The sequence below is a fragment of the Cnephaeus nilssonii genome (assembly GCF_951640355.1).
Source record: "Cnephaeus nilssonii genome assembly, chromosome: 11".
Lineage (NCBI taxonomy): Eukaryota > Metazoa > Chordata > Mammalia > Chiroptera > Vespertilionidae > Cnephaeus > Cnephaeus nilssonii.
Genome location: NC_137082.1, coordinates 64,582,348 through 64,606,776, shown reverse-complemented (window position 1 = coordinate 64,606,776; position 24,429 = coordinate 64,582,348). Strand labels below are relative to the sequence as shown.

Here is a 24,429-nt window from a genome sequence, read left to right as displayed (position 1 = left end):
CCCCAGGCCTCCTATCTCCTAGCTGACAAAGTAGGGTTTTTTTCAGTTTTTGCATTCTAAAACCAGGAGGAGCTTTTAGTATAGGGGTCACAGATAACTGTGGGGGCCAGGAGCTCATTCAAGTCAGTAGAATCATTACAAATTGATAGAGGAATAATCTAGTTGCATGTTAAATAGGTTGGAATAGTTTCCACTTCACAAAGAATTGTTTCCTCTTCTAGTTTTCTTGAAACATGCATCTCTTTCATTTTTAATTTTTTTTAAATTTTAAATTTTTTTAGTATCTATCTCCTCTATGCCCTCTTCCACCTTCACGCCTTCCCCCCACCACACTCACCACACTGTTGTCCATATCCATGTCCCCCCTATCATTCTTTTTGTTTTTATTTCCTTATGTTTGATAGAGACCTATATGGAGGCACCTTCTATCTCTTTAGACAAATCCAGAGCCCCGCCACATGATACTCCAGAGCAACTTGCGCTCAGCCTTGGTGCTGGAGCAGCCAGCAGGCCTGGCCAGCTGGGAATTCCTGTCCCTGATAAAGCAGTGCCACTCTCAGCCCCGCTCTCCCAATTCATGTGGATCTCCCAGCTTTGAAATTGGTGACTCATTCCTATTTCTACAAACACATTGTGTACACCTGACAAAGTGTGTCCACAGGCTCAATCCAACTTCCCCCCCATTTTTCCCAGGTTCTGAGGACCAGAGAGAGAAAGGGACTCTTTTGAGGCCTCTACTGCTGTTCACTGAATAGTACTGAGAAAAGTTCACAGCTTCATCATTATTTTGTATTTAGTTTAAAGCCACTTAAGTAACTGTTTAGGCCCTGGCTAATGTGGCTCAGTTGGTTGAGTGTTATCCCATGCACCCAGAGGTCACAGGTTCAATTCCCAGTAAGGGCACGTGCCCAGTGTTAGAAATAGGTGAGCTCCCCAAGTCAGGGGTCCTGGTAGAACACAAAACATACTCGGGAGCCAGGCAGCAAGGCAAATATCTTTACTTCTATGCAGAAGGGTGCGCACACATGATCTGGAAGCGCACTTGAGATTTATAATCCCTGATGCACGTGACCTGTCCCTTGCTCTTGATTGGAACTCAGGCGCACAGTCTTTCGTGATTGGCTGATTTAAAGGGAGGGGTTGGCCTATGCTGTTTCAAGATGGCGGCCCCCAGGGGAGCTGCAAGCCATGCGGCCAACATGGCAGCTGCCAAGTCACGCAGTCCAAATGGTGGCTGTCTAAACTGTTATTTGACAGAAAAGATGACTCGTTTATTCTTACATCCAGGTAGTGGGTTCGATCCCTAGTAGGGGGCATGCAGGAGGCAGCTGATTGATGTTTCTCTCTCATTGATGTCTTTCTCTCTCTTTCCCTTCCTCTCTCTCTAAAACCAATAAAAACATTTTTTTAAAGGAAACGATTTAATCTTACTCATTTGTTTTACAGGGAGTGAGGAGTAACTTGTGAAAAGCTCTCAAGAAATGTCCGAGATATGCCATTATGTGTGTATGGATTGAGCTTCTTGTTCTGTCCCACCAGCATTGGCCCGTGTTTGTGGAGGTTAAAGACCTGTTGACATTGGTGCCACCCTTGGTGGGCCTGAAGGGGAACCTGGAGATGACACTGGCATCACGACTCTCCACAGCTGTAAGTGGACATCTGGGTCACCTACCCCTCAGGGAGGGAAATGTCTGCACCACCAGGTCTCCCCGACGTAGCTTGTAGGTGGGTGGGTTGGACTCTCCAAAAAGAAGTGTTGTGTTGAGTTTTGTTCTGTCACATTGCTCTACTTGGTCACTCTTCCCAGCCCATCATCCTGTTTAGCCAAGCTGGACTGCTGTATGCCCAGGCCCAGCCCCTGTGTGCCCTGAGTTTCTTCTTTAACCCAATGTCAGGTAGGGCTCTGTGTCCCTGTGCCCAAGTCTTTGGGCTGCCTCTGCACGGCCACCTGGACCCTGAGCCCAGCTCCATGCATTCACACTGAAGCCATGATGAGCACCACAGGGCTGATGGAGGATGTCATAGAGGAGACAGGGTATTAAGTGCTGGTAATGATCTCCAGGAGGGGTTTTATTCTGCAGAAGGGCTTTTGACTGCCCCGCAACCAGAGTTGTTTCCTGTGGGCTCTGACTAACAAGGCCCCTAGCTGTGCCCCTCTTCTCACCTCTCCCAACTCTCCCGGGAATGGAAATTCTTTTCCTCTCTCTGATGCCCATTGGACATCCAATTCTGTATGTGAAAAAGGCCTGTGGCAAGAGGAAGTGAGGTGTGTTCAAGAAAATGAGAGAAGAGCAATGGCTTTAGGTGGAATGCAAAGGGTGGGGGAGCGGCTACCTGGAGCAGGACTCTGGAAAGACAGGTGAGGGGTGTGGGCTGAACAACAGCCCTCAAAGATGTATGGACAGGGTTTTTGCAGCTGTGATTACATTAAGGGCCTTGGATGGGAGAGCATCCTGAATTACCCCAGTGTCATCATAAGAGCACTTATGTCGGGAAGGCAGAGGGAAGTTTCAGACAGAAGAGAAGGCCTCTGAGAGAAGCAGAGTCCAAGGAGAAGATGTTCTGCCACTTGGAAGATGGAGGAAGAGCCATGAGCCAAAACATGTTGCTCTACCTACTGGAAAAAGCACAGGAACAGACTCCCCTAGAGCAAGGCTCTCCTGACACCGTGATTTTAGCCCCATCAGACTCATTGCAGACCCCTGGCCACCTGACCTGTAAGAGAATACTTTCTGTGTCTTAAGCCAGTGCCAGGTTCCCTGTTACAGCTATAACAAAGTATTGCAAATTTAGTGGCTTAAAACAACAGAAGTTTACTCTCTTACAGTTGTATTTTAGATCTCCTTTTACTCTGTGTTTTCGAGAATGCTGCCTTCTTTAGAGCAGGCTACCTCTGGTGATTGAGAGGAGGGTCAGAATGTGTTGCCTGGAGGTATATACCAGTGACTGGTCTTATGGATCTGGGGGCTGTGTGTCCCTCTACTGGCCACTCTAGGTACTGCTCTGCCTTTTCTTACCCCAAAACGCAGTCTTAACTGCGTCCAGGTATCCCACTGTTGGCACAAGTCAGCCAGGCAAGGGAAGGTCCTGCAGCTGTTCTGCTCCACCTTATTCCCTTGTTCCTATGAGCATCCCTGAGGTGGGTGTTCGTCTGTCTGTGGAAGAGTTGACTGAGGCCCCGGGACATTTCTGTGATATGTCCCCAATGTCCATCATGCTAATGACAAAAAAACTCTCCTTGTTTGTACAAAGAAAAGTGATTATATTTTGCCCCTGGGAGTTCAGGAACTTAAAGAACTCAGTACAAAGGAGCTGAGAAAACATTTTTGCTTTGAAATCTTTTCTTATCTATGTATTGAATTTTGCTGGCAATTGCTATATTTGGACCCAACTACCTACCATCTTTAAAGGAGAAAGTCATCATTCTGAGCCTGTTTTTTAATACTAAGAGGAGAGGGACTTGCATGTGTTTCTGAAATGGGATGATTTGCAGAGATGAGGTTGGGAGGTGGGTGGTTCTTTGAGACGTCCCACTGGCGTGGGAAGAAGGGAATTTTAGGAGAATGGGGCCAGAGAACTGGCAGAGGGCGCAGGCCAGGGTCACAGAGCCCTCCTCCCCTGTGGCGTGTGGAGGAACTTGGGAGTCAAGTGGCCCTGAAATTGCGGGTGACACGCATGCCTGTGTGTGCTTGTGTGCATGTATACATGTGTGTGCGTTTCCACACTTGGGTATGGGAGAGATGGTTCATGATACCATCTGTTTCTCAAAGGTACCCGTGTCTTTACCTCTCCACTCCCCAGTCACTCTTTTGAAAGCTGGTTAATAATTTTCTCTGATGTCAATGAAGTGGTATTTGCTGATTTGTCTCCTGAGAGACTGCCTTTTTTCCAGGAAGGATTGACCCTGGCTTTGGGCCTAAGCAGACTTACCCTTTGCCCTTTTCTCCCCATACTAGGCCAACACTGGACAAATTGATGACCCCCGGGAGCAACACCGAGTCATCAACAGTAACCTCGCCCTCATTCAGGTGACTCTCCCTTTACCTGATGGATGGGTCCCCTCCCCTCTTTGGAATCTGCAGCCAGGCTGGTGGGAAGAGTGAGGGCTCAGTGAGCCTTGTCCCTGCGCTCTGGATGGAGTTTTGGGGATGGGAGCTACTCATCCATTCACCCCATGCCCACCAGACCACATGCTTGCAGTAGCTGGAGGCTACTTGAAAGATTTGCCTGTACTTGTTCATTTCTTTTTCTCGTAGCCTGGGGTGCAAACTGCCCCCAAAGTATCCCTGAAACAGCATAGCTAGATCTGGCCTCATCACCTTCCCTTCTCACACTCACCTGTTCTGAAGTCCCCAACTCTGTCTGGTTTGATGGTTGAAAACTCACTCTGGAAGTCAACCAGCTGGGAACCCTCAGGCAAGTCACTTCACCTCACCTGCAAGGTGGGCTGTTGTGAGCTGTGGGTCATAGGAGAGGCATGGTGTCTAGGTTGCACGTGATAATCAATCATGCTAGCTATGCCTAGTGCATAGTCTGACCCAGGCATCCTCAAACTACGGCCGGCAGGTCACATGTGGGTGTTTTTGCTGTTTTGTTTTTTTACTTCAAAATAAGATATGTGCAGTGTGCATAGGAATTTGTTCATAGTTTTTTTTAAACTATAGTCCGGCCCTCCAACGGTCTGAGGGACAGTGAACTGGCCCCCTGTTTAAAAAGTTTGAGGACCCCTGGTCTGACCATTTAATTAAGCTGGAAACTGCATCACTTCAGCTTCTCTGCCCCTTGTCCTTACATCCAGGTACTGAGCATCCTACCTCTGAGCTATGCAGGAATCCAGCCTTGCCCCTCCTTGCCTCGGCCTCTTGGTCCCCTTGCTGACTGCAAACGTCTTCACTGTTTTAACTGCTTCAGGCTTCTTGACCTTCCACTCACCTCTGCATGGTTACCTAAGTGACCTTTTCGAAAGCCTAAAGCTGATCAGACCCCTTCTTCTTTCAGCCCTTCTATTGGTTCCCCTTGTCCAAGTGTGGGCCTGGTCCAAAAAGCATTCACGGTCTGGTCCCACCTGCCCCACCAGCCGCATGTCTTGGCATATGCGGTTATCTCTTCTTGGAATGTCCTTTTTCCTTTTGTTCACTTGGCAATGAAGCCCTTTAAAGACTCTAGTTAGGTCTCGGTTCTAACCTGACACCAGGTACAGCTCTTTGGTGCCTTGCATGTGCTGCTGGGGCTGCCCTTGTTGCAATTCTGTGTTTGGATGTTTCTTTCTCCACTTGAAGTGACTTGCATGGGCCTGGACCACCCGTGATATACTGTAAGGTAAGCATGTCAAACACAAAGGCTAACACGGGCCAAATAAATGAGGCATGTGGCCCATGGGCCATGAGTTTGACATGCTTGCTGTAAGGTATATGGATAATGTACAGCCAGATTTGGCTTGTAGCTGAAGAGTTTCAGAGATTAAATGAGACACTCCTGATACCCCTAACAGTGGATCTGAAAGGGGTAAGTGATAAATACCTCAGCTACAAGTCACTGGATTTACTTTTCTGTTTTACACCAAATCCTTGTTCATATGTATGTACATTTTCACATGATTGGACTTAACAAACATTTATTAAGTCCCATTCTGGGCCAGGCAGTAGTTTGGCACATGGTTCGAATGATAGTGAGGGTAAAATTTTGTCCCCTCTATTTTTAAAACACTAAACATAAGCATAAGTAGTGCAACAAGTTTCACAAGAAAACTTTTTAAAACTTCAGCATATTCCATCATCTATCCTACATAATAAAGAGCTAATATGAAAATGGTCATCACGCTCTCACGCTGTCACACCCTCACACCATCACGCAGTAACAGCTCAGACACTCAACACTGGGGAGAGAGAAATGGGGACCAGCCAGGCACAAATGAGTTTGTGAGAAAGGAATGGGGACCAGCCAGGCTGTGGCCTGGGAAAGAGGGACAAGCCGCACGCCCCATGGTCCCAGGCGCCAGTGGCTGTGCCTGCACCTGCAGCCCGGGAGAGGGACAGTCCACACGCCCCACAGTCCTCGTGCTCCTGGGTGCCAGCGGCTCTGCCTGTGGCCCGGGAAAGGGACAAGCCGCCTGCCCCGCTGTCCCGGGCGCCAGCGCCTGCCCCTGCACCTGTGGCCCGGGAGAGGGACAAGCCACCCGCCCCGTGGTCCTGGGTGCCTGAGGCTGCGGCCCAGGCAAAGCTGCCAACCCACGATCCCTTGCGGCTGTGGCCGGCCTGGGTCCTGGGTGCCTGTGGCTGGCCGGAGGGAGGGAAGCCCAGGTCCCAGGTCCCGGGTGCCTGTAACCGGCTGGAGGAGGGAATCCTGCGTCCTAGGTGCAAGGCGAGGTAGAGGCAGTTAGGGGCGATCAGGCTAGCAGGGGAGCAGTTAGGGGAGATCAGGCCAGTATGGGAGTAGTTAGGGGCGATCAGGCAGGCAGGCAGGTGAGTGGTTAGGAGCCAGTGGTCTTGGATTGCTAGAGGCAGTCGGACATCCCCCAAGGGGTCCCGGATTGGAGAGGGTGCAGGCCAGGCTGAGGGGACCCCCCCTTCGTGTATGAATTTTGTGCGCTGGGCCTCTAATCTATATTATAAAAGGCCTGTGGCCCTAATGCCGTAACAACCAAAGACCAGCGTGGGTGGGTGGGGCGCGTGTGGGTGGGTGGGGCTGCGAGCATGGTGAGGCCGTGCGGGTGGGCGGGGCCACATGATTTTGTGGGCTGGGCTTCTAGTCCTCCTATCTAATAAAAGAGTAATATGCAAATTAACCATCACTCCGCTACACCCACAAGCCACTAGAAGATAAATAAACCCCAGATACGAGGGCCTCCACTTGGGTTGCCAGGGGGTGTGGCTGGCCTGCAAACCACCACAGGCCTCTCACCCAGGCTGCCCCACGCCCCAAGGGAACCCCCACCCTGATCCGGGACATCCTTCAGGACAAACCAGCCGGCCCCCACCCATGCACCAGGCCTCTATCCTATCTAATAAAAGTAATATGCAGATTGACCATCACTCCAACACAAGATTGCTGCCCCCATGTGGACAAAGATCCTGCCCCCATGTGGACACAAGATGGCCAGCAGGGGAGGGCAGTTGGGAGGGACCAGGTCGGCAGAGGAGGGAAGTTGGGGGTGACCGGGCATGCAGGAAAGGGCAGTTAGGGGTCACCAGACCGGCAGAGGAGGGAAGTTGGGGGTGACTGGGCCTGCAGGGAAGGGCAGTTGGGGGGGACCCAGGCCTGCAGTGGAGAGCAGTTGGGGGGGACCAGGCCTGCAGGGGACGGCAGTTAGGGGCAAACAGGCTGGCAGGGGAGCAGTTGGGCATCAATCAGGCTGGCAGGGGAGTGGTTAGGGGGTGATCAAGCTGGCAGGCAGAAGCGGTTAGGGGCAATCAGGAAGGCAGGCAGGTGAGCAGTTGGGAGCCAGCAGTCCTGGATTGTGAGAGGGCAGTCGGATATCCCTCGAGGGGTCCCAGATTGGAGAGGGTGCAGGCTGGGCTGTGGGACACCCACCCCCCACCCCCGTGCATGATTTCGTGCACCAGGCCTCTAGTATCCTATCTAATAAAAGAGTAATATGGAAATTGACTGTCACTCCAACACAAGATGGCTGCCCCCAGGTGGACACAAGATGGCCACCACAAGATAGCCAGCAGGGGAGAGCAGTTGGGAAGGACAAGGCCTGCAAGGGAGGGCAGTTGGGGGCAATCAGGCCTGCAGGGGAGGGCAGTTAGGGGTGACCAGGCTGGCAGAGGAGGGAAGTTGTGGGCACTGGGCCTGCAGGGAAAGGCAGTTTGTTGGGGACCCAGGCCTGCAGGGGAGAGCAGTTGGGGGGGACCAGGCCTGAAGGGGAGGGCAGTGAGGGGTGACCAGGCCTGCATGGGAGGGCAGTTAGGGGCAATCAGTCTGGCAGGGGAGCAGTTAGGCATCAATCAGGCTGGCAGGGGAGTGGTTAGGGGCTGATCAGGCTGGCAGGCAGAAGCGGTTAGGGGCAATCAGGAAGGCAGACAGGCGAGCAATTGGGAGCTAGCAGTCCTGGAATGTGAGAGGGATGTCCCAGATTGGAGAGGGTACAGGCTGGGCTGAGGGACACACACCCCTGTGTACGAATTTCGTTCACCGAGCCTCTAGTATATATATATATAAGAGGCTAATATGCAAAGTATCCCCTTGGGAGTTTGACCTGGAGTTTGATCGCTCACTACGACATGCACTGACCACCAGGGGGCGGCACGGAATGAAGGAAGGCCCCAGCTGGCAGCTGGAAGGCCCCAATCGGCCCTGATTATTGCCGGCCAGGCCTAGGGACCCCACCCGTGCATGAATATCGTGCACCAGGCCTCTAGTGTAAATATAACCAAGAGTGATATTTAAAATTTTTAACAATTAGTAGCGCCTGGAGATACCCCAGTAAGATTGAAGGACAGCCATCAAGAGCTGGCCCAGCAGGACCAGTGTAAACCTGCCTAACCTCGGCCCGGACCCACTTCACTATACTGGTGCCCTGTGGATGCACCTGCAGTTGTGTGGAGGCTTCTACTTGAAAAATTATCCTGCAATGAAAATGCTCTCTTTAGCACGAATTTCTTGAGAGAACTTCCCACAAGTTCACAAGGTATGAACAGTTTAAAGCTCCACATTTCCCCCAAAAAGATTACAAAATATTTGCTTTCTTAGTATTAAACTATAGCACAAGTATTAATATTTGAAGTATTGGTTTCTTCATAACCTCACCAGCATTGAAAGTATTCTTCTAAACTACTTTTTGTATTTACCATATACACTGAGTGGCCATATTATTATGATCTCTGAACGCATAATAATCTGGCCACTCAGTGTATAGCCTATATAATAAAAGGCTAATATGCAAAATGTCCCCTCGACCAGGAGTTCGACCAGCAGGCAGGCTGGCCAACCGCCCATGTCCCCTCCCCCACCGATGCACGCATTCATGCACCGGGCCTCTAATACACACACACACACACACACACACACACACACACACACACACACACTGAGTGGCCAGATTATTATGCGTTCAGAGATCATAATATGGCCACTCAGTGTATATATGCCATAGACAATGTATGATAACAATTTTCTGTATTTTTAAGCTTAAAACATATTATACTGTAGCCCTGGCTGATGTGACTCAGTGGTTAGAGCATTGGCTCATGCACCAGAGGCTCGAGGTTTCCATTCTCTGGTCAAGGGCACGTACCTGCTTTGCAGGTTTGATCCCGGGCTCTGGTTGGGGTGTGTGCAGGAGGCAACCAATCAATGTGTCTCTCTCACATCAGTGTTTCTCTCTCCCTCCCTCCCTTCTATTCTCTCAATATCAATGGGCAAAACATCCTCAGGTGCGGATTGACAACACAAAAAATATTACACTGTACATGTAATTCTGTAATTTGTACTTTTCTCTCAACGACTTAATGAATGAAAATCTCTTACAATAGCAAATAGTAAGCACTCAGTAAATAGCAGCTCCAAATATCATTATCATTACATGGTTCTTTGTACATAGGTACAATTGTTTCCCTGCAAAATGCTTGATCATAAGGTATATGGATAATGTACATCTAAGTTTTCCTCCAAAATCCCTGTACCAATTTTACCACCATCAATGTATGAGACCATTTCCCTCCAGATGTATTTTATATTATCAACCTTTCAAATTTTAATTTTACCTAGTCTGATGGGTAAAAAGAGTGTATCCCATCCACTCATAGATTCATGCATCCATTTATTTGGTGAGCACAGATGAGGGCTGAGATTCAGCCTCTCCTCAAGCTGAGGATCCCAGCAGAAAATAAGACTGTGCTAATCTTTTAATAGAGGAGGACCAATAGCAGTTACAAATGAATAATATGTCTTCAAGTTACGATTTCATTTAAAATTTTCCTGACAACTAGGGAGGTTGATCAGAGAATATTGAGAGAATGAGAGAAGCAAGAGATCAGAGGACCTTTCCTCACATTTCTGATTTCTGCCCGACAGGTGCAGGCCACCGTCGTGGGGCTCCTGGCTGCTATGGTTGCCCTGCTGCTGGGAGCTGCGTCTAGGGGGGAGCTGGACTTTGCGAAGGTGGAGTTGCTGTGTGCCAGCAGTGTCATCACCGCCTTCCTCGCGGCCCTTGCTCTAGGTGAGCTGTGCCCCAACCCCAGCACCTTCCTCCTCCCGGCTGGCCCCATGCTCCACTCTCAGCACTTTGTTGCTTTCAGTTCCAAAAAAAACGGAGCACTACTGGTGGGGCCTTGGGCATCCTGCCAAGTCACGACCCACCTTGTGGGCAGGGGAAGAGGGCAGTGAGCCCCGTCCTGGGTAAGGTGTGTGTGCCGGGGGAGCTGCTAACTCCGTTTCTTCCCTCTGCTTGTTTAAAGAACCGGCCTGTGGCTCTGTAGACATTCATCTATTCACTCATTCATTCACTCATTCATTCAGTCCTTAGCCATTTCTCAGGCATGGCTTGGGTGTGGGCTTGTGTTGCTCTGCTGTGTGCAGTCATGTGAGGAGCAAGGCTCAGTTTTTAGCTTAAATTTTCTCTCTTTAGAGAGGTGTTTCCTGACTACCCCTCCCATGTACTGTCCTCCTCCCTCTCCCCTCTCCACTGCCGCCATGCACTACTGTCCCATGCCGTTCCCCTTTGGAACACTTGGGAAAATCTGAGATTATCTGGTTTCTCTGTTCATTTTCCGTCTCACCTTCCTGCTACAATGTCAGCTCCTCAGAGCGGGAGGCCTCCATCTCCTATTTTTCCATCTGCTGCTCCTATCACACTGGCTGCCACAAGATGCTTCCTACGTGTCTACGGAAGGCGGAAAGCCGGAGGCTCTGGCAGACGTAACCCCGACCTTGGAGCCCACGCATGTCAGTGGAGAACCAGTTGGCTGTACCAAAGAATGTCACCCACTCGTTATTACTCAGTGTTTACTGAGTGTCTGCCGCTGGCCATGCACTGTTATGGTGCTGAGCATACACTCGTGAGCAAAATTCCCAGGGATCCTGTTTTGTGATGTTTATATTCTAGTTCAGAGTGAGACATCCATATGGGAGCAGACAGGTAATTCCAATTAAGTGTCAATGCCTCTTCCTTTCTGAGGCCTTCTCTGATCAGCTCTCTAGAGTAGCCCTGTCCAAAGTCACTCTTTGTTTTTAGTATCCTATTTATTTACTTCAAATGCTTGTTCACTTCCTTGCATATGGTCTGTTCCTCAATCCGACAGGCATTTAAGTGTGAGTACAGAGCCCAGTTACTTAAAACAGTCCCAGGCATATAACCAGCTCCCAAATGTTTGCTGAATGGATGGACTTCATTCTGACTCTCTTGTGGATTGTGTATCTGTGGGTATGTCGCAATGTGTGCAAATGCAAGAAGGAACAAGTGATAACTTTATACATTGGATTTGTATTTACACTTCTGTCCAGCCATCTGACTGCCCACAAAACACCGTTGAGCTCAGCTCTCTGTAAGTTAATGCAGCGGGTTATTTGGTGATTTTTGTTCCTACCAGGCAGCTGATCGATGGAACCGCTGCATTCCTGCACTAGGGCCCATGATTGGGAGGGGAGGTAAGAGTGCAGAAGCCTAGGAGCAAATTCACAAGTTGTGCTTCCCAGGTGGGATGTTTGCACCGGGTCACATGCCTATGCATGTGCATGGGGTGGGGCACAATTACTCAGTCTGGTCAAAGGAAAGGCAGGATGGTATGCCAAACCTGGAGAAATAGAGAGCCCAGGAGATGGTTGGCATGCAGTTTCCTCTGAAAACAATACAATCAAATGATTCAGAAGGCCTGTTCCTGTAGGGCCTTGTACAGAATGTCATAGCTCCCCATTTTACAGATGAGAAAACAGAGGCCCAGAGATGGGGTGAAGCGCAGATGCATGGACATAATCAGGATTACCCAAAGTTGTGTGGAAGGTCAGAAAAGTCGCCGGTGTCTCACAGTGTGACCACGACATGACTGTGCCATAAAGCCAGGGGGTGGTGGCGGCTCTTAATCAGTGCTCTCAAACTGACGGTGTCCCTGTGTGTAGTCCCGGTGGGACTGGCACCAGACCACCAGTTTAACCATGCAAATTCGGATTCACTTAGAACTGCTGTTTCAAAAGAGATAAAGTAGCTAAGACCTGGCCACAAAATAGGGCACAGACTGTGGCTTGAAAGCATGGGTCAACCCAGCGTTAAGACGACATTGAGGTGGTAACGCTAAGTATTTTTAGAATTACAGGATACTGGGTAACGTGTTAAAACAGCAACAGCCACGATACAGTGTCTTCATAAAGACCCACATGCGATGTGGTTGGGTTAGGGCCTAAGGAGCAGATGGGGGCTCGAAGTCCACGTGTGACATTCACCTCAGAAGAGAAAGTAGGACCTGAAGTGGTGGTGTCCCCCTCAGGTCTCCAGCTACGGGGCAGGTCCTCAGTGCTGCACCCTAAAATCCATCAGCCCTCACTCAGAGGCCACCTGCTGACTCCACCCGGTGGTGGCTCTTCAGGGCCCCTGAGATGGGCCTGTTCCCCAGACATGGACCCGCCTTTGGCTTGAGGACCGCTCCCAGCACTGCACTGCGGTCTGCACGTGCCCCTCCTCTCCCTCTGTCCTGCCGCAGGGGCCACCCTGCTCCGCCACCCTCCTGTTTCCCTTGGAGCTGCTCACTTGACTGATTCCACCTGGGCATCTGCTTCTCCAGGCGCCCCAGCAGGCATGGGAGGCGATGCGCGGTCCCTGGGGCTCCATTGCTCAGAGCAGTTGGGAGCACCTTCCCCGCAGTGAGGGCCTGTGAGCTTCATGTCTCTAGTCCAAGCGGTTTGGAAGCCCAGGAAGCGCCTGCTGTGGTCTCCCCAGCGGGTTTGAGTGTGTCATCAAAGCTTCGGGGCTGCTCCTTAGCATCATGCCAGAGAGCCACAAAGCGGAGTCTGACACTCCCAGCCAGGTGGCCTGGCTTGTGCTGACAGAGGGAAGGGCGCTCCTGAGCAGCCTCCTGACCCCCTCCTCATCCTGTGCTGCTGAGCCTCCTCGGGGTCAGTCCGTTCCCCGAGCCTCGAGTCTCCTCTCTCTCCTCTCTGCAGGGCTGCTGATGGTCTGTATAGTGATTGGTGCTCGAAAGCTCGGGGTCAACCCAGACAACATCGCCACACCCATTGCAGCCAGCCTGGGAGACCTCATCACGCTGTCCATCCTGGCTTTCATTAGCAGCTTCTTCTATAAATACAAAGGTAGGGGGTCCCAAGGAGGAGGGGCCCGCCAGCAAGGCTGAGCGGGAAGGTTTGCACTGAGCTGCAACATTCAAATCGGGCGCCGCAGGAAGGAACCCACAGGCTCGGTGGTGGCGTCGGCGATCCTCCTTTTGTAGAAACAAAGCCTGAAGTCCCTGAGCAAATCAAGGAGTTCTCCAGCAAGTTCCTCGGCTCTCCCAACCGTGTTAGCTGACACATAGGTTGTCAGTTATCACCTTAGACCAGGGTATGCGAGGAGGCCGGGGAGGTTCTAGGCTGGTCTGGCCACTTCAACACAGCGGCAGCGCCTCCTCGGGGAAGGCAGTTCACACTGGGCACATGTCACCTGCCCCAGAAGTCTCCCAGGGAGGAAGGTCTGTCCCGGGCAGCAGCAGCATATGCTGTCCCTGCAGGTGCCAGCCAGGGGAAGCCGGGCTTCTCAGAAGGCGGCCTGGCAGCCTGCTCAGTAGCTGAGGGAGGAGTTCACACGTCTTGTGGCTGCAGGCCCTCACGTTCCCAGAGGTCTCCCAGGGCTGCCATGAACACAGAGTCTGCTCATGCCCTGGGCAGTGTGGCCGGGCAGCATCACCCAGGCCCAGGGGTTTTCCCTTCCGGGTTTCCACAGCTGACCACTCCCTTCTGAGTGTCACACTTTTTACTTCCCACCTGGCACGGTCTCGCTCAGAGGGCTGCCCACAACTGTTGGCATCTAGTGAGTGTCGATTCCGGGCACCGTCAGGACCCTGGGTGCTCGGGGGCAGGCAGCATAAGTGAACGGAGTGGGTGGTGATGAGACGGTGGGGAGGCTGGGCATGGGGGACAGTTGGTGGGAGGAAAGGCCCCAGACAAAGGAGCAGCACAGCGGAGCTCCAGTTTATCACCGCCTCGTGGGAACACGCACGCAAGCATTGGAGAAATCACCCCGTGTTCACGTGTTGGCGGCTGAAGCAGAGCAACAAAACACTTCTGCCGTCGCGTGTTCAGGCACGCGGAGCCTTTCTCGGCTCTGGGCTGGCTCCTGGCTACCCTGGGAACTGCCTACCACCAACCCTATTTAATGATTTGGGAGCCTCTCAACGTTCATGTGCATGATAATGAAGAGTTAATAATAAGATGACCTCATTTTATTTTTAAGCCAAACTGAATTTAGAATAAGAAGATTTGTGTACGGGTTAATCCTATTTGATTTGCAAAATTAATTCGGGTCACTGGTGTCCCCAGACCCTTCCACTTCGCCCCTGCTGTACCCCTCCTGAAATAGTGGGTTTCAACTCACGACTTTATTAGATGTTGAATCGTTGTCGGGTCGTCCGTCTCTCCAGTTGGACTGTGAGTTTATCTTGGGTGCACTGGGTAGGGGGTGGGGAGTGCGTCACTGGGCCTGGCACATATCAGACACATCTTCACTGACAAGGTGTGAGCCATTGACTATCACATCTGCCAGTGTAGTCAGGAAGACAAGCCATGTGCAGGGGAATGAAGTGTCCACCACAGGGCTGCGAGAATAGGAGGTGGGACTTCTGCTGAGGCTTCTGAGGAGTTCCAGAAAACTTGGACTAGACGCAAAGGTGTCCTGCTAGTAGGCGCCCCTGCAGGCTGCTGTCTCCCAGACTGACACTTGCTTCCATCTCACTGGGTGGGAGGAGGCAGAGGAGGGTATTTATGTCAGGAAAATAGCAAAACCCGAGAAGGGAAAGTGAAGGGGGCAGGACCTGAGGACAGAGGAGCTTTTCCAGTTGCTTAACAGGATGAGGAAATGCTTGGGGAGGTGTCACTGAAGCTGATGAGGTCGGAAGTGTCTCCTCACACCTGTAGAGCCTTTAGTTCCCAGCCCACCTCTTACCTCTACAACCCAGGCCGCTGCCCACCACGCCATGCTGTGCTCTGGCCCTGGCCACATGGCTGTGTGCATCCCCTTTTTTCTTCTTTCTCTTCCCAGACAGCCGGTTTCTGACTCCCGTGGTCTGCATCGGCTTCATGGCCCTGACCCCGGTGTGGGTCCTCATTGCAAAGCAGAACCCCCCCATCATGAAGATCCTAAAGTTCGGGTGGTTCCCAATCATCCTAGCAATGGTGATTAGCAGGTGAGCATGAGTGAGGGCCTCTCCCCTCCCCGTGCCATCCCCCGTCTTTGTGTTCAAGAGAGTGGCCTGAGAGCCAAGCACCCCCGAGGAGGGGGCGGGTCACTGCCCTGTGGCCATGGTGGGCGTGGACTGAGGCTGGTTGAGTGAGACCTCTTTACTCTCTGCCTCTGTTTTTCTTACCAAGAACCCTAGACTTGTTTGTTCTGAGAGGCAGCCCTGTTTACATTTGCCAGAGCACCAGAGAGCCAGGAAGAGCCGAACCTGGAAACATCAGCTGAGTGCTAGTGCCCTGGCTCCCTGCCCTGTCCAGGCCTGTGGGACCCCGCCTCCCGTTCCCCTGCTGCCACAGCTCTCCCTGGCCTGGCCCCTGCTTAAGCTGCAGGGAGTCTCTCATCTGGCCTCAAGGCAATGGCTCTGCAAACACCATTTCCACAGCATGGCTGCCTGTGGGACCTAGAGGGGCTGAGGGGTTAGTGCCTCCAGAGCCTGGGCCTTTAGCTGAGCCCAGGCCTTCTGCCGTCTAGCTCCATTCTCAAGGGCCCTTCCCGCTAGCAGGCCCTGAGGGGGCCACCCCAGTTCTTTCTGATGTGCTTTCCTAACTTTGATTCTCAGAGGAGAGAGGCAATGGTGTAGGCATCTTTGCTCCTGGGTTCCTTACACAAAAGGATCGCACTTGTTCAGGGCCCTCGGGGTGGGACAGCCTTGGCTAAACTACAGGGGCTGGTGGGAGCGAGGCCTTGCTGCAGCACCTTCCAAGAACAAGGGGCTGGAGAGGACACTCGTGCAGGTTCGTTTTCTGCTAAGGAACGGCTCGGTTGCAGGTCAGGGGCTGTCACAAGACAGAGCCCAGCGAGCCGAGAGGCCTCAGAAAGGAGTTTATTGTTTGTTTTCCGTGGGCAGACACACTTCGAGAACAGCGAAGACTAGACTAGAGACGAAAATGCATGTGGGAGGTGCAGGGCACACTGTGGAGACAGCCTGGCTGCAACAGATATCTTGCAGAGGGCTAAGGAAAGTGTTTGCTAAGCTGAAAAGACAGCCTGATAAGGCAGTTTGCAAGGCCACTTACAAGCGCAAACTCCAGTCATTTAACTGCCGTCTGCTCTCTCCCCAGTTTCGGAGGGCTCATCTTGAACAAAACCATTTCTAAGGAGCAATACAAAGGCATGGCCATATTCACGCCCATCATCTGCGGTAGGTATTGGCAATCCCTGCCACCCGGGCACCCTGGGCTGGGTTGGCCCCGCAGCCCCAAGTGGTGGGGGCTGGCAGCTGTGGTGTCAGAGGTCCAGCCCCCGGCCCTCAGAGGCAGAGGCAGGAAGCTGGCAGGCAGAGGCTACCAAGGCTGGTTTTCCTAACAGAAGGAGACCTCAGGGAGAAGCATGCCCATTGCTCCACCAGATCACACCCTGCTCCTCACAGGCCATGAGACCTGAGCTTTCCCACGGCCTGAATTCCATGCCTTGAAGGCACCCTGGATCTAACCCAGGTTCTCACACCTGCAGAATGAATGTGGCCTTCGGAACTGGAGTGTTGGCCTCTCATGGTTTTTCTTTTATTTTAACTTAGATTCACTGGAGACATTACACACAAAAATCTGGATTTCTGTTTTCTTGAAAAGCGAGGCTGTAACAATACTGGGTTTACACACTGGGGGTTGGGCCGGAATCAGCTGCCACTGAGACAGGACCTGTGTTGACCAGTTTGCCTCAATCCCCTCCATTCCCTGTTGTCTTTTACCCAGCCCTTCACTGATTCACCTTCTGGGTTAGGCCCTGTGGGTATTTGTGTGAGGAACCCTCTTTTAACCAAAGCTTGGTATGTGTCTGGTTTCTGATAAAGCTCTGTAACGGAACCAGTGGTCAGGGGAGCAACCAGCCATGATGACTTATTGCACAGTTTGCTTGATGCCCAGGCTGTGGCGTTCTGAGACTTCAGAAACAGGAACGGCTCAGTTGCAGGTCAGGGTCCTTGGGCCAGCCCCCCCCCCCCCCCCCCCCCCCCCGCAAGACGCACATTTCCGTGGGAACTCAGGCCTTGAATATCAGTAGGCCACCTGTAGGTCTGCACCTTGAATGTCAGTAGGCCGACCACCTGTAGGTCTGTTCCTTGAATGTCAGTAGGCCACCTGTAGGTCTGTACCTCGACAGAGTCCAACCGGGTCTATTCCCAGCACAAGGGCTGGCCATTATAAGTGAGGACAGCAACAGCTAAGTCAGGCCCAGAAAGCCATAAGCCTGGGAAGATATTCGTGGATGGCACCAACTTGGATACCTATAGGGGCCAAGCAAGCAGTTTGACTGAGTTAAGCAAACAAGACAACAGCTAGGCAGTGAGGAGTGATGGGAACAGAGCCCATGTTCCTGGACTGAAGGGAGTAGGGCCTGCTCAGCTCTGGCCACTTGCTACCTGGTAGGAACTAAGGTTTGGAGTTGCCTGAGCTGACTTGTTAGGAGAAGGTGGGAATCTGGATGAAAGGCCCAATTTGTAAGTGCTGCCAATGAATTTGAGTTATTTTTTTCATCATGTGTGGGCCAGGCAAAATAGATCTGCAGCCATCCTCTGCCCACTGACCATTTTTGGCATCGTCTGGAAGCCCGAGGCAGTTGGTCTTTGCCCCTGGAGATCACTGGGACACATGAGGTCCAGTAAGAGTTTGTTCCCTGTGGAGCTGAGGACATAGAATGGGGGCAACCCAACTCCACCTCGAAAGCTGACCGTCACCCTTGTGGGCCCTGTTCTCTGCCAGCCCCAAATTCAGCCCCACTGACTCTCCTCCCTCTTTTGGCATGGCCTGTGTCACTGGGCCCTCTGCCCCTGGCAGAGCTGGACACTATCAGCTGCCCCAGCTCCGCCATCATATGATTGCCTCTCCTCCCTTACTGCTCTTACCAATGTTCTCTTTCCTCTCCGTCCTGCCTGAGGTGGAAAAGATCCCTTCTGTCTTCTCAGGTATTCCAGTCTGTCCTCTAGTTTCTGTCACTTCCTATGGCTTTGGGTGGCTTATCAAGATACCTCTCATTGACCTCTCTATTGACTCTCCTCCCTCTTTCACTCGCCCTCCTTCCCTTTCACACTCCCTCTACCCAATAAATATGTATCGGGGACCTACTTTGCAACACTTCCTTCACCTTAAGAGCTGTGAAGGTGATACAGGTACTACCTTGATACCTCATTCATGAGGTCCAGGCCACCCTCGTTTGGTGCTAAACAAGATCTGAGGTCAAACGGGAAAGAAGGAAAAGAGATCAAGTGTTGAATCGGAAGACTTCCTGGAGAAAGTGATGTTAACATAAGGAACAGAACTCAGAGACTGGCGTAAAGAAGGGGAAACCAGGTTCTTTTTCTCCTCACAGGTGTTGGTGGCAATCTGGTGGCCATTCAGACCAGCCGGATCTCCACCTACCTGCACATGTGGAGCACACCTGGGGTCCTACCCCTCTGGATGAAAAAATTCTGGCCCAACCCATGTTCTACTTTCTGCACTTCAGGTGGGTCTTAGGTTTTTCAGAGGCCATGGGGCCATTGCTTTGAACAAGTAAAAATTAATGTCACTGGAACCTCGTGTTTATAGCAATGATGTCTAAGACCAGCGCTGACCTCAGCACAGATGATCATATGGAAAAGCTGCTGCAAACAGCTGGGATGGGGCTGCAAACTGGATGGGGCAGGGCCTCAGGGAATCCCCAGAGTGGAGCAAACAGTGTGCTCCAGGCTGACGGAGACTCGGATATGGCTGCCAGTCAGCCCTGCGACAGGGGAGGTCCCAGCACAGGAACAATGACTCTTGCGAGCACCCCTGTCTGGGAGAAAGCCGCCCCTGAGTTCCTGCCCCAATGCCAGACAGTCCAGTTCCCCTTCGTATGTGTCTGGGCTGGAACTCAGAGGTATGGTGTCACCCTTTAAAAGGAACAGCTGGGTCTCCAGCAGCCTCTGTGTCTCTCAGCCACAATCCCCACTGGTTTTTACAGCCTGAAGTTACGGGGACTTCTCTTCCCAGCTCTGGTAGCCTGGGCTGGGGGTTGAGACCCCTTACACCTGGGGGTGGGGGGGTGGGGGGAGGACGGGACTCCACAGAGATGATTTCCCTCCCGATTTAAAAAACAGCACACATGGGCGCCGGTCCAGCGGGTTCTGCACCTCTACCCCTCCTACCAGTCTTGGTGTACTTTCTTTACTTCTCTAGTTGTAGGACTTCCATTCAGCCAACTTTCAGGTGGGTCTGGATGACGGTGGTTCTGTATTTTAGTTGTAATTTTGATGTGTTTGTGGGAGGCCACAAGTACAAGCATTTACCTACACCGCCATCTTGGTTCTCCTGAATTCTTTATGCAGCTTTCTATAAATTTTCTTGAGTTTATGTCACCTTCCTATAATAATTATTTTGCCTCCTCCTTTTTAAGTATTTTTTTTAAAGAATCTAACCTTATGTGATTTTTCATCATGAATAGATTTTGTTGCTTTTCTATGGTTTCATTCTCTCTCTACATATTATTTTACAGTAGACTTTCCAGTTTCTAAGCTACATATGATTTTCCTTCCTTTTCCTTATTAAGTTGATAAAATACATTATATCAACGCATAAGCAAATGGAGGCTTACTTTTCATTGAAACGCTTTGTGTTTGAGTCGTCCATCATATTCACATGTTATAGTTTTAAAGAGATGGGCAGGGTAAATCACATTTCTTGCCGTTTCAAACTCATGGAGCACTGGCTCCTGAAAAGAGTGGGAAGCACGCAGACCTCACCAATGTGCTGAAGGCCCATGAGGGCCTCGCTAGTTTATCACTAAGGATCGCTAGTGAGCCTTTGTTTTTCGACACTCCCGAGCTTTCCACTTTAAGCCCCTTGCACATTCTCTTTCCTCTAGCCAGAATCTTCTCCCCCAGATTCAGATCTCAGCCTAAATGTCACCTCCTCGAGAGAGAGCTTCCAATTTCTGTCGCTCATTCCCACTAATAGACACTCATTCTCTCCCACATTACCCTGACTTATTTTCTTCCTAGTACTTGTCACAATTTGAAATGACCTTTTCTATTTGTTTCTGCTACTCAATTCCAATTTTTCTCTCTTCTCTAAAATGCCAGCTCCATGAACGAATGGATAGGGCTATATTCCCCATCTGCAGAAATATGCCTGCCACATAGTCCACCAGGGCTGTGTGAACTACCCTTTGGCACCTTCAGGAAGCAGCTGAATGAATGTGGATGCCTCACTGGAGACTGTCACATGTCAGGCAGGTCACACAATCTCGTTGGTTCTGTTTCTTCCAGAAATTAATTCCATGTCAGCCCGAGTTCTGCTCTTTCTGGTGATTCCAGGCCATCTGATTTTCTTCTATGTTATCTACCTGGTAGAAGGCCCTTCGGTCCCAAACAGCAAGATCTTTGTGGCGTTCTATCTGCTAGCAGGCCTGATCCAGGTAAGGACGATTGTAGCAGCAGCAAAGGAGCATTCAGTGGTGGTTCCCTGTCCTGGGAGAGACGCTGAGAAGGTGGAGTTGGGGGTCCTGGACATGTAGGACACAGTCCCCATCTTCCAGGAGTCAAGCTAACTTGTTCAAGCTCAAGGGCATGATCCAGACCCAGAGGCCATCCCTAACTCCTCACTAGACACTCCATGCTGCACCCTCCACATTGCACACTGCATAGGCCACCCTCCACATAGCACACTCATTACTCCACCCTTCACAAGGCACAGTCCATACTGTATACAACTCACCCTACACTCCTCAACAGAGGATCAGAGGAGCCATCCTGAAAATGCAGCATGTTGCCCTGAAGCAAGATGATGAACAGGTCCAGCTGATGTGCTGGGCCTTATGCATCACTTATTATAGACGGGATGGGCAGGGACCAGACCCCTGCTGGGGTGTTGTTAAAAGGCATTTGTGGACTTTAGTCCAAGCTGGATAATGATAAGGATATCAAAGACTTTCTGCCAAGACTATAGCTGGCTGATGCCCTGCTGGGCCTGGGGACTCTGCAGGGATTACTATGGACATTGGTGGGCAATTTTTAAGGGGCTAGCATTTTCAGATCTCCTTGAGTTGTGGCATTTGCAATCTCAGCATGTCCCTGACCCTGAAGCATAGGCTGGGGCAGTCTGAGAAACTGTCCTGAGCAACAGCAGGAAAGGAGCTGTGGGCAGCCTGCAGCTAGGGACTGAGAAGCCCTGAGACCTGACCAGTGCTGTGTGGACCCCTTGGCACCTCCAGGAAAAGCCAGCTATTCAAAGCTGCCCATAAGTGGGCCTCCAGAAAACCCACATTGAAGTCCCAGCAAGATTTGTGTCTAAGGTTCCAAGGATGTTGAGTGGAGCTGGTGCATCAGAGAAAGTCAAGGCTAGTGATCAGCAACAGGTCTGTCTGGCACTTCAATATGCCAGGCGTGGGGTCCAACCACAGGGAGGGATGCTAGGCAAGAGTGGAAGAGGGTGGACTCTTTGGCCCCTGCACAAGCTCATAGCTGAGCGCCAGACCCCAAGAGAAGCTTGTGGAAGGAGACTCCCTGGGGTTGACATGTCCACCTTGGTGTCTGCCCTTGAAATCTGCTAGTGTTTCTGACTTGGTCATTGTCTTTTTGTCTGCTTGTTATTATGACAGGTGACAATCCTGCTGTACCTGGCAGAAGTGATGACTCGGCTGACGTGGCACCAGTCCCTGGATCCTGACAGCCACTGTATCCCCTACCTCACAGGGGTTGGGGACCTCCTAGGGACTGGCCTCCTAGCACTGTGCTTTCTTATCAGTTGGTTATTGAGGAGTGAAGCAGAGCTGGATGGCATTTCAGAACTAGCATCTGGACCTTCCTAATGAGACCAGGCAGCTCCAGTTAGTCAATAGAATGCTCCCTCGCACCAATGGGGTACAGAATGCAGTTCCTCCCTGGCTGGGTCCTTAGGTCTCCCTGCCTCGACAGTGGCCCTTTGTCAATCTGCTAAGGAGACTCACACATCTTGACCCTGGTGTTGGACCCTGAGGCCACGATGGAGCCTAAAATCAGAAGCACTGTCTGTGAGTGTGTGAATGTGTCTGCATGTGCCCACGTGCTAGATGAGTGTGTGAATGAGTGCACGTATGTGTGGAGAGAAGGGTGCACGGGCCTGAAGATTCTGAAGGAAGAGGCATGGCAGTGCACTTTGGGGATGTTTGACCCTGTTTCAATCCAATGCAGCCCGGATTGGGGTAGAGCAGGAAGAAGATCCATTTGTGCCCAAGTCTCAGGACACCCCGAGTCCTGGCTTAACCGCTGTCTTCACTAGGTCCAGCTCCACAGGCCACTCTGCTGAGATGCCCTGCAAATGTGTGCAGCCCTTCCCAGGACAGGGCCCCCATCCGCTCCCAGCATTTACTTTTACTGCTGCTTTCTTCCTTTTTTCTTCCTTTCTCTCTTTTCTCTCCTTTCTCTCTCTCTCCCTTCCTTCCTTCCTTCCTTCCTTCCTTCCTTCCTTCCTTCCTTCCTTCCTTTTCTTTTTTTTAAACAAACACTTCTGTTTAAATTTTAATAATCAGAAGTGTAAAATAAAGCATAGAATATATTGCATTTGGCATTTTGTGTTTGTAAAGATATTAATGCAGCCATGAGACTTGTGGTCTATAAGTCACGAAAACCTCTGGCATTTCTCTAGTGCAATGTTTGTCATACTGTAGTCTCCAGCTTAGAAGCATCAAACATCACCAGAGAACTTGTTAGAAATGCTAATTATTAATCTTCCCTCCCCCCAGGCCTGACAAATCAGAATGTCTTGAGGCAGAGCCCAGCAGTGTGGGGTTTAACCAGCTCTCAGGGGTTCTGATGTACTCTTTGGAGAACCACTGCTCCAGGATTCCAAGTTACTGCAAACACTAAATAATGCCTTATGTGAAGGCCTATCACAGAACCTGTCTTACTGCAGATACAGCAAAAAATTATCCTTGTACCATCCTAATATACAGACTAATTATACACAGAATATAATGTAAAGTCCATAGTTAAGTACTACACTTACTGGAAAAACAGAGGTGGGAATATATAATTAATTCTGAAGGTGTAGAAAACTTTCATAGAGAAGAAAATAACATGTTAGACAAAAACACAAATAAATAAATTATATGTGTTTTCCATTTCTTCCTTGAATTCCTGTGAACCAATACTACATATGTGGTCAAAGAGTAATGGTATAGGACTCAGAAAATCCTTCCTCGACTTCCTAATGGCATACCTTGTGTGAGTTACTTATAAAGAAGCAAATTAAGTTATTGATTCAAAATTTATGAAATCCTTATTATGTTCTTCCCATTATTTTACATAAGGTATTTTCAGGATATGAAAAGAAACAACAAAGAAGCCTGTTTCTCAGAAGTGTACATCTACTTGAGCAGATAAGACATTTACTAGAATGAAACACAGAGAAAGATACAAAATGATGAAGGTATAGTGACTTCATTGCAATTAAGTATTTTCATGAAACATCAGCTGTGTTAAATTTATAAGTAAGGCTATTAGAAACTTTAAAAAATATATACCTTTCTTGATTTCAGAGAGTAAGGGAGAGGGAGAGGGAGAGAGAGAGATAGAAACATCAATAATGAGAGAGAATCATGCCCCACACAGGGGACTAAGCCCACAACCCAGGCATGTGCCCTTGGCCAGAATTGAACCTGGGACTCTTCAGTCTACAGGGCAATGCTCTATCCACTGAGCCAAGCAGCTAGGACTTAAGAAACTAATTCTATCTGACTTTTTATTGTCTGAAAGCAGTGTTTCCTCAATACTTGCCAATATTAATGTGTGTTTAGCTCACTAGATGGCATCTTTTCTCTTTCAGAATCAGAAATTTGAAAGCCAATTTTTATTTGTTAAAAAAAAAGTTTATCTTTGAAAATAAATGGGAATGAAACAAATTTGTTTTTAGAAAGTTTCTTTTTTATTTTAACTAAAACACCAGAACTTGTGCATCCAAATATATTGTCCTTGTAAGAAATAAGCTTGAAAAAATATACTCTGTACCTTAGAAGCTGCAATTATTTCAAAGAAGTTTGAAATTTTAAAAAATTTCCTTCAGAGGCTGAGAATCATACAAAAATATGTTTTATTCTATACAGGGTGTCCCAAAAACTGT

The 24,429-nt window shown here is 50.2% G+C and overlaps 1 protein-coding gene across 5 annotated transcripts in view; it reads left to right on the top strand.

Annotated features, from left to right (window-relative positions):
• The window catches only part of SLC41A3 (solute carrier family 41 member 3), a 39,732-nt gene extending 16,863 nt beyond the window's left edge, over positions 1-22,869 (top strand). For 4 of the 5 annotated variants that reach the window (XM_079783952.1, XM_079783950.1, XM_079783951.1 and 1 more), the window contains 9 exons: positions 1,540-1,647; positions 3,957-4,028; positions 10,018-10,162; positions 13,096-13,242; positions 15,182-15,326; positions 16,441-16,520; positions 18,683-18,817; positions 20,601-20,749; positions 21,932-22,869. In XM_079783952.1, coding sequence (XP_079640078.1) covers positions 1,540-1,647; positions 3,957-4,028; positions 10,018-10,162; positions 13,096-13,242; positions 15,182-15,326; positions 16,441-16,520; positions 18,683-18,817; positions 20,601-20,749; positions 21,932-22,141 — 1,191 coding nt within the window. In that variant the 3' untranslated portion in view covers positions 22,142-22,869. Of the gene's footprint in view, positions 1-1,446; positions 1,648-3,956; positions 4,029-10,017; positions 10,163-13,095; positions 13,243-15,181; positions 15,327-16,440; positions 16,521-18,682; positions 18,818-20,600; positions 20,750-21,931 lie in introns of all 5 variants that reach the window. The other variant, XM_079783953.1, reaches the window with a different exon arrangement.
• The last annotated feature ends 1,560 nt before the right edge of the window (positions 22,870-24,429 follow it).